This window comes from Amblyomma mixtum, chromosome 3, assembly GCF_055824585.1.
Source record: "Amblyomma mixtum isolate Tamu chromosome 3, ASM5582458v1, whole genome shotgun sequence".
Taxonomy (NCBI): domain Eukaryota; kingdom Metazoa; phylum Arthropoda; class Arachnida; order Ixodida; family Ixodidae; genus Amblyomma; species Amblyomma mixtum.
In genome coordinates this window covers 55,934,595-55,944,057 of record NC_143014.1, presented here as the reverse complement: position 1 = coordinate 55,944,057, position 9,463 = coordinate 55,934,595, and the positions used below count along the sequence as shown (strand labels likewise).

At 49.7% G+C, this 9,463-nt stretch overlaps 2 protein-coding genes across 3 annotated transcripts; one reads left to right on the top strand and one right to left on the bottom strand.

Moving 5' to 3' along the window:
- The first annotated feature begins 38 nt into the window (after positions 1 to 38).
- On the top strand, positions 39 to 5,990 carry LOC149350260 (uncharacterized). The gene has a single exon (XM_089579247.1). The coding sequence runs from the start codon at positions 329 to 331 to the stop codon at positions 2,507 to 2,509; it is 2,181 nt and encodes a 726-aa protein (XP_089435373.1). The 5' UTR covers positions 39 to 328; the 3' UTR covers positions 2,510 to 5,990.
- Positions 5,991 to 6,081: 91 nt separating this feature from the next.
- LOC149350259 (uncharacterized) lies at positions 6,082 to 7,892 on the bottom strand. Of its 2 annotated transcripts, XR_016290307.1 has the most exons (5): positions 7,698 to 7,892; positions 7,401 to 7,629; positions 7,175 to 7,340; positions 6,482 to 6,577; positions 6,082 to 6,303 (listed from the first exon to the last, which is right to left on the bottom strand). XR_016290307.1 is itself a non-coding variant. In XM_089579252.1 (4 exons), the coding sequence occupies exons 1-4, from the start codon at positions 7,798 to 7,800 to the stop codon at positions 6,251 to 6,253; spliced, it is 363 nt and encodes a 120-aa protein (XP_089435378.1). In that variant the 5' UTR covers positions 7,801 to 7,892; the 3' UTR covers positions 6,082 to 6,250. The 2 variants fall into 2 exon arrangements, 1 of the variants encoding a protein (XP_089435378.1); XM_089579252.1 differs by lacking the exon at positions 7,175 to 7,340 and having other exon boundaries at positions 7,519 to 7,629.
- Positions 7,893 to 9,463: the final 1,571 nt, after the last annotated feature.

Below are 9,463 nucleotides of genomic sequence, written 5' to 3'. Positions count from 1 at the left end.
AGAGAAACATACTATGTTTCTCTATGCCATTGCTCACACCAACGTTTGCTCACACTCCCAAGGAAGTCGCGCCCGGCTCCAGCGGGAGAGTTTGAAGCCGAGGTCGTTACTGGGCGCCAGTTTTCTTTAGTGACTTGTTAATTTTGCACAAGAGAGCAGTAACGCACGTGCAGCGCGCGCTGCTCTGAGCGTGTCTCGTGCGTCCAGCCTGCCCGGCGCCCACAGTAGCATCCCCTTTGTGTGCGGCGATCTGTACTCGGCAAGCTACGTCTGAAGACGTTCTTTTTTTTTTTTTCGGCGGCCGATGTCCGTGCTCTGAAGGACCAGCATGAAACGCAAGAGGCCCCAAGCCGAACCAGAAATTATTCCGCCGACCTGTGAAGAGGGTCTGAAGAATTACTTTAAGCACTTCGAGCTGGACATGAGGGCTCCCTGTACTCATCCCGACATATTCGAGACCCTGGCTGGTGCAGGGCCGCCGATGAGACAACACGGCTGCTGGCTCTTCAGGAAAGTCGGCGTCTGGAACCGCTTCTTCGCGAACATCGGCGTCGAGCTCCGCCATGACTTGCCCGGTAAACTGTCCGTATTCACCTTCGTGCCCCGTTGCCGCCCCAGCTCAAGCGGCTACGGTGAAGTGTGCGCAACACTCCTCGCAGAGCTGCTCGCGATTCACCGGTGCATCTACTCCGTGCACTGCAGCTACGCGGGCCAACTGTTCGGGCTCAAGCAGGAGGTGTTCGACCACCTGGCCCCCAACGCCGCCCTTGAACAATTTCACCTGCGCGGATGGCGGACGGATGATGACGAGACGTACGACCTTATCAGAGCCATGTTGCGTGGACACTTGGCGACCATCAAGATCTCCTACGTGAAACTGCGCCAGTGTGACGTGACGATGCTCTCCGATTACGTCAAGTCGACCGCGTCGCTGAAAGAGCTCTGCCTTAAAGATGTCAGCATCAAAGTGGTCGACATCATCGTGCTGTTCAAGGCGCTCGAGTCCAGCAAGAGCGTAGAAATATTTAAGCTTGAGGACAACACGGTAGGCCTTCGAGGAGCGCAACAGTTTGCGAAACTTCTTCAACGGAACAACACGCTGAAGTCCGCTACTCTTCAGAAGACGAAACTTCGGGCTAAAGGGGCAATGACCATAGCGTCAGCACTCGCGGAGAACACCACGCTGATAGCGTTGCGGATTGCGAGAAACGGCATTGAATCCACAGGGACGCGAGCGTTGGCCGAAGCGTTGAAGATCAACAACTCGCTTATGATTCTGGACTTGGGTGACAACGCGATGGGCGCCGAAGGAGCGCGCGCGATCGCCGAGATGCTTACTGTGAACGCCAAGCTCGAAGAGCTGGACTTGTGTTTCAATTCCATCCCAGCCTCTGGAATCGTTGCCGTCGCAGAGTCTCTACGTCAGAATAAGTCGCTGAAGATTATTTCGCTACTTGTCAACGGCTGTCGCGAGGACGGGGTCAACGCGTTGGCCAGACTGCTGGCCAGCAACGAGACGCTGCAGCGACTCAACACCAGTCTGGAATCCACCTACAGTGACAGGAGGCCACTGGACGCCTTCACTGACGCCCTGACATCGAACAGGACCCTTCGTCATTTGCAGCTCTTCGTCTCTGGCTCTCCCGCCATGGAGCAGCTGTCACACGCGTTCCGGCTAACCGAGACCCTCCAGCACCTGTACATCGACATGTCCATACCGGAGGTAAGACAACTGTGTGCCGCGCTCGAAGGGAACCGCTCCATACAGGCCGTCGAGATCGACACCAACATCAGCTTAGATGATGGGGCCCCATTGGCGCGCCTCTTCGAGCAGACACAAACTATCCAACAAGTGAAAATCACCAGGAAGGTGATGAGCACCTTGTGCCTCGCCCGCATTTTCCAAGGACTTGCCAATAACAAGAGCATCTGGCGGTTCAGCGTCCCGTGTGGACCCCTCACGATGAGCGTTAGCAGGGCCATCGCCACCACTCTGGAGGTCAACCGGACGCTCTCCTGCATTAACTTAGGCCGGCCCTCTTACTGCGAGGAGTACATGGATGTAATCAGCGCAGGAGTTGTGAAGAACTCTATAATCCAACTTCTGGAAATGAAATACAAGACTGACAGTGGCGCGGCGCTCAAGATTAGGGAACGCACCCGGCGCAACATGTCCATGATGTTGCAAGGCGTCGAGTTTGTACTGACTCACGCAGTGAGCAAGGTGGGAGCTGAAGCGTTTGAGTTGTACAAGGATCACGCATTATTTCATCGGGCACTGGGCAAGGCCGCAATAAGCAGGGGTCGTCCATCTGTACAGGAGTTGATAAGGGAGGCCCAGCGCTTCATTGAGGATAACTACTTCCGGATTACGGGGGTAGTGAACCAGGATGTCAAGTGCATTCGGCCAGAGTGCAAAAGCAAGAAGGTGACAATGTTTGACGAACTCAACGAGGACTGCTTGAAGGCAGTGCTGTCATATCTCCATGTTCACGACGTGAGGCTTTGAAGTGCGGCGGCGATTTTTTTTTTGTTACACGAAGTTAAAGGGACAGTGAGGATAGCTCTATTAATATTTTTTTAAAGGAAAATCAGATAGTTCGGCATTTCATCCATGGCTTTGTTGCCACTTGGCCGGCAGCGAAAGATGCATTTATTTCTAAGAAATTTGGATTCGAAGTTGAAAAAGTTTTTCCCGCCGCTCTGATTCAAACTTGCGCTTCTCTTATGAGGTCTGTTCGATTCAGAACTGGTTCTCTGCACCAATTCTGAAAAAGTTCCGCTGGTGCCGGCGCGGTGCAATTCCAGTTTTTTGGTGCAGGTGCAGCGCGTCAGCAGCGCCACAAATCACTGGTGTGGAGATTTTCAATCGAGCGCGTGCACGCACAGGCCTTGTCGTCTGCTATCCGGTTCTCGTGGTGGTGGTGGTGGAAAACATTTGGCGTGATCACAGTACGTCGTGGTGTGTTGTGTTGCGGTGCCTCGTTTTTCGTGCCTCGTGGAGTCATGGACGACGACATCGCCGAATCCATTTTATGCGAAGCATACTAAAATACCCCAACCCAGCTCCTCGAGCGCGGCGGTGTCGTTACCATTGACCTTTCGTGACCTCCATGTCATACCACGTGATGCGTGACGTCACAGCAGATGAAAAACGGGGGCCCAACTCGCGCCGTCGCGCGAGGCGTCGTGACCAAGGATGACCACGTGGTGCGTGACGTCACAGCAGATGAGAAACGGGGGCCCAGCTCGCGCCGTCGCGCGAGGCGTCGCGACCAAGGAGGACCACGTGATGCGTGACGTAACGACATAGGAGAAACGGGGCCCCAGCTCGCGCCGTCGCGCGAGGCGTCGTGACCAATGTGTTTCCTGCTTCTGCCGCTAGGTGCGCTGCAGTGAACACGTGATGCTGGAGCGGCGGTATACAAGGGGGTGCGCCTGCCTCTGCTAGGCGTACACGGGATAGAGATGCCTCCTGGAGACAGGGCTGCTCGTTGGAATGAGAAGCAAAAGTTGCGGCGTGCTACAGAGACTGATGAAGAGCGTGAAAAACGTCTAGCCAAGCGGCGTGCTCGATATGCAACTCGGCGACAATATGCTTCGCATCTGACTAGGCTTAACCTAAGCTAAGCCTCAGCCATTTTTTTATGGAATTTTTGGAGTCGTCCGACAGCGAAGATGAAGAAGCCGACGCGGTGCTCTCTTTTGCAGCAACACAGTTAGTTCGGACGGACCGCAACAGAATCCCCAACTACTACGAAAGCGTAGTAGCTAGGTATTTCAACATCGAGTTCAAGAGGCTGTTCCGGCTATCGCGAGAAACGTTTGAAGAACTGTCGACACGCTTCAAAGCATCAGTGTACTTTCCGACACCTCGAGGAGGGCGCCCACAAATCCCTGCCGAGAAGACGTGCCTTATTGCCCTCAGCTACCTGGGCACGTAGAACAGTATGTACAGAATCGCCGACACATTTGATGTGTCCGAGTCGTCGGTTTCTCTGTGTTTGAAAAGAATTCTGGGCTTCCTTTTTGACATCAGTGAAGACGTTATCGTGTGGCCCACGGAGCAACAGCGAGAGAAAATAAAACAGGGATTTCTCTGCAGAAGCAACGGCAAGGGGCCAAGAAACACGATTGGGTGCATTGACGGCAGCCACGTTTAAATTCAAAGACTCAGCGAGTCGCCGAGGTCATATTATAACAGGAAGAAATACCCTTCCCTAATTATTCAGGGAATCTGTGATGATGAGAGCCGTTTTCTCGACGTGTTTGTCGGGTTCCCCGGGTCAGCACATGACTCACGGGTGCTAAAGAAGAGCCCCTTTTTTAGCGGCGCCGAGCAGAAGTGCGGTACCGATTACATTCTAGGTGATTCGGCCTATCCACTCCTGCCTTGGCTGATGGCACCGTACAAGGACAGCGGAGGCTTGTTTCCGAAATACAAAGAGCAGTTCAACCGCAAGCACAGCCAGCAACGCGTCGCTATTGAGCATGCGTTTGGCCTTCTCAAACAAAGATTCCGAAGGCTTTATTTAGTGGGTGCGGAGACCATTGAAAGGTCATGTTTAATTATCCTGGGGGCATGTGTGCTGCGACAAGCGGGACATTCTCGACGATCCCACTGACCATTCCAGACGTGACGACATGGAAGAGGGTGAAGACACGAGTGAAGCTCAAAGCACTGCAGCCATCCGTGCAGGATGCGAGCAACGAAGGAAGGCAATCGCAGAAACTCAGTGCTGAGTTCAGACCCAGTATGTGAATGTGAACGGCTGGACTTGCTGCATGTCAAAAATTTCTTCATTAATTTATACATTGTCATCAATAAGCATTCATTTTCTGTCGTGTATGCCAATTATGTCAGTCTGTTATTTGTGGGAAATGGTCGTGCTGAACTTTGTGCGCTATAGAGAATTGCACACTGGGCAAATAGTATTGTGTTATCAGTCTCTCTAAAAAGCTGTTTTTACATCCTAGGAGCTAACATTTTTTGTCGTTATCATATAATTACCTACGCTTCTCGTGAAATTGTACCAGCTCTCAGTACACTTGATGTTTTGTGTACAGAAAGAATTCTCTGTAACCTACATGGATTTCATTGGTTTTGTAAGTTGCCCACATTGTTGGTGTTCACCTAAATTGCAATAGTTTTCCAAGTGGCTTAATACGTCTGTTGTTCAAATCCTATTTATGTCCCGATTTTAATCATTCCACCGCATATGGAGAAATATAGTTCGAATAAACCTTGAAAAGAAAGCCATAAGAATTACTCATGACCTGCCTTGGGACCATACCACCTTTTAATGTAGAAACATGCTGAAGAGTTCTTTAGGTAGAACTTATGGCTGGCACTTTGTTGCAAGCACAAATTGCAAAAACTGTCCATGATTAGTCTTGCAAGATCCATTTGTCATGCTCTTTGTGTCGTACCAAACAGTTTTGCGTCAGTAGACCCTGAACTATTGTACAAAGGTGTTACGGCAGCCTCACCGCTCTTCTCACTGGTGTTATAGATGCTGGCTGGAGCGTTTCAATATCTAGTCAATCCAATTCATGTCATTGTCCTTTTTCAGAAATGTGTGTTATGTGCAGTGCCAAATAGTTTATCTGACACAAGTTCTTTTCTTGCAGTATATTTAGCCAATTCTATATTGTGATAGATTTTCTTACTATGCATTATCATTCTGATCAAGTTCAATAATTCACATTTCAGTTAAGACAACATAAATCTTGTGTGTTCTCACATTCTGTATTTGCAATGTCCCTTCCGCACCGTATCTTTGATGCTTTTGTTATATAGTTTTGGGTGCTGCTGTTTTTTTTTATTCCAGGCTCGAGAGCCTGTCAAGTTCTCAGAAACTTTCTCTTCTCTCTGAAGAGAAAACCAACTCTTGTTCATGTTGTAAAACCATTTGTATCTTTTGTCACATTTATATGCTCCCAGCTAAAAAGCAAAATAAAAGTGCTAATATGATGCTGTACACATTTTACATATCCAGTCTCACACAGCTACTCCGTACTGTGGTCCTCGTCAGCCTTGCACACTGGCTTCAATTATTCTGCACAATGAGTAACACAAAGTTCAGTTCAACAGGTAGAGTCAGTTTTATTTCTTGACTCATACGCAGTAACAATAGAAGCGCCATCTTCCGCTCATGTCGGGCAGCCCTCTTCTTGGCAGGGTCATCTAGCTTTTCTAGCAGTGCTTCTATCGGTGGCTTTTCACCCTTTCTTTTCCGGCCCGCCTGGCTCACGCTTGTAGACGGAGGCAGCGCCTCAGGTTCCGGCTCATTTTCTTGTGGTCTGGAAAAAATTTTTTGCAAATCTATATCTATCTCTATGCAAATCTATATCTATATCCATATCTGTGTTAAAGATTAGGCCATAGACATTTGAAAGTAGTGCTTTTGCTCGCTTTCCTCCCACAAGACATCTGACAAGCCCACAATCACCACTATTGTGGTCACAAAATACAACTCACGGCTCTCCGCAGTCTTCTTGAGCAATCCTTTGCCCAGGAGCATACAGCACTGTCGGGGAGACATGGTGCTCCTTCTCCAGAACTTCTGCAAGCTCCCTAAATATCAAAAATATGCCACATTTGTAAAACACCAGCACTTGATGACATGAAGCTGCCAGTTATGCTAGTTTATGTATTGTGCACCTTCTGAAATTGTGCAGCAGGAGCCTTGCAACTCAAAACATCTATGAAAATATACAAAATGGAATGGAACAGCACCTCCTTAATGTAAGTTGGCTTAATAATGCTTGAGTAAATAGAGCTAGACACAATGACGGTACCTTAATCTATGATGAGGTATGAACGAGAAAAGTGATATGTGACAAAGTTAGGGCTTATGAAAGGTCAATATCAACTAAGAAAAAATATTTGCTGCATATGCCCCATTCGTAAGACTAAATGAAGAAAGCAAGAATGTCTCCAGTTGTTTTAAACATTATAATGCCCAATTTCTTCAAAGCTAGGCTACAACACTGCCAAACGTGCATGTTTAAAAATCCTTGTGACAGCAAAGCCTCAAAACGAGTAAAACCAAACTGAAAAACAAGGTACCAGGAAAACGTCGACAGTAGCTCTCATACAGGCTAGCGCAAATTATTTTTCTTTCATTTTTGAGGCACGTGAATGAGATAAAAAAAAAACGAAACGACTTACTCTTCGAACTCGCACTTTGCCGACCCACGCCCAGACTTCTCATTATTTTCCTTCGCTCGCTTGTACCCTCGCTCAAGTGACTTCCATTTGTTCTGTACTTGCAGAACAGTCAGCTGGCAGCCAAATTCCTTGTTCTGTCATTCGCTCCCACAGCTCTTTTCTGAACCTACGAAAGAAAACACTGTGTAATACGTGCACATGCAAATTTGGCGCAATTTTACCGTACCGAAACCCGCCTCGTTTGTTCAGCTCTTTGTACGTCGATATAAGGAAAAGTGTTCTCCGGCGGCTCCACAAAGGTACTTCGCTGCCTTGCGCTGATTCTGCAGTAGGACTAGACTCACTAGAGGGGCTAGAGAGCTGCAAAGATGCAGCGTTTGGCTGCATGCTGATCGCAGGGTGCGAGTCGCCTTCCTCGCTGTCTCCTAACCTCACACAGACAGTTGTTGCACCGTCTGAAAAAAAGAAAAAGTTCATGTCACCTCGCACATGCACATGGGCACCCTGTCACAACCAAAATTACCTGCTGTTGAGTAGATTTCTCCCCCATTTTGTCGTAGAATGACGCCGGATCCGTCGATCACGGGGAAAACTTCTTTCAGTTGCCCATTGATGTTAATAAGCATTTCGTCGGCTGCGCGCGTCGTCTGCTCAGGCCGTCAAACACGTGCACCACTATCCTGCACCTCCGTCTCTGATGGTGCCGCGCAACGTTTCTAGATAAAGACAGTTGGAAAACTCTCTCCGGGTATGCGGCCCCTTTCTGTCGCCGATTTCATCTCAAAGAGATGCGAGCGCCATCTCTTGGGTGGTGGGAGTACCGCGTTTGTTTTCTATGGCCTCCGTGACCAGCTCAAGCATCGGTACCCTAACACCGCGCTTAATCTCAGAGGCCACGATTTCTCTTCACCGCCGCGGCGCCCATTGACTGCGCTTGGTCACTGTTTGCTGCGCGAATGATTAACGTTAGTTCGCGCCTCGCATCGTCTGCGCCGGGGGCGGCTGCTTCTAGCCGCGCTCATCTACGAATTGCGAAGTCCGCGTGCGCTCCACGTCTGGGGTACGTGAGGGCAGGATGCTCGAGGTTGAGCTTTTGGCTGTGAATATCGGAGAAAACTGGAAGCCCTTCTTTCCGCGGTTTAGAGAAACATGACGTACCGCTTGCCTCCTCGTAGTTTATGTTGATAATATTCCTCGGGTGGGTAATATTCCTTAAATACGTTGTTTTTTTAACGGACGCGAGCCATCTCCTTCCAGCAACCCTCAAGCTGGGAGTAGCAGACGACGCGCTCATCCTAAAGCGACCGCAGCGCCACCGCCTAGACGGCGATCGCGAGGAGCCGCTCTGCTCCCTGGCTCGCCGGCGCAGTTTCCCAACTGTCTTTATCTAGAAACGTTGGTGCCGCGGTTCTTTGCACCGAAGTGGCACCACGACTGCACCAAAATCAATCGCGGACGGTGGTGCAGGGGGCGCTGTGAATCGAGCGCTTTGGTACAGCGCACCGTGAACCGGTTCCGGCGGTGCAGAGAACCATGGCTGAATCGAATGCAGCTATGACGACACAGGACTAAGTGACGTGAACATGACGTGCACATGACGTAACGCAGACTCCGTGATTTCTGGCTGCAAGCAGTGCGGCCTACCAGCAGCCGAAAAGAAAGCTACCGCCGGCTACCGTCGCTTCGTTTACGTTTGCACCGGCGTTTTGCCAGCGTTACGATGGATCCCGTTCTCGAAGTCGTCAACGAAGTTCTCGCATATAGACACCTTTAGCATACCTTGTACCTTGTTACCGCTGCCGGTAAGCAGGCGCTGATTGGTCCCGATGCTGCAGGCACGCGCGTAGCTGCCGGGTACGTGGCGCCATCTGGCAACGTCAACAAGATTTGCTCAAGCATTGGCTGCGCCTCAGTGATTCGTGACATCTCGTGTAGAACCATTGGTTCTGGCAACACTGTTTTGTCCTATGACCTCATCACGCTTGTACTTGCGAGTTTGGCCTGTGGCGGCGATACCTGTATTTTGGTTCCTGCTCTTTTGTACGTTACAAGAGCTTTGTTGTTAGTATGAGTGGCGTTTTTGTAATCAGGAGCTGGTATTCTGTCGATACAAGCCAACTTCAGTTTCTCCTCAGTGTCCCTTTAAGCTTATATAGAGACCAGTTCCTCTTTTTTTTTTTTTACATATGGACAAGTTTCATTTCCTTCTTGACCTTTTAAAGGGATGAAACGCTTGATGCAGCTTTTATTTCGAAACGCGCTCCGGCTTTTGATGTGCGTGTGGATGCG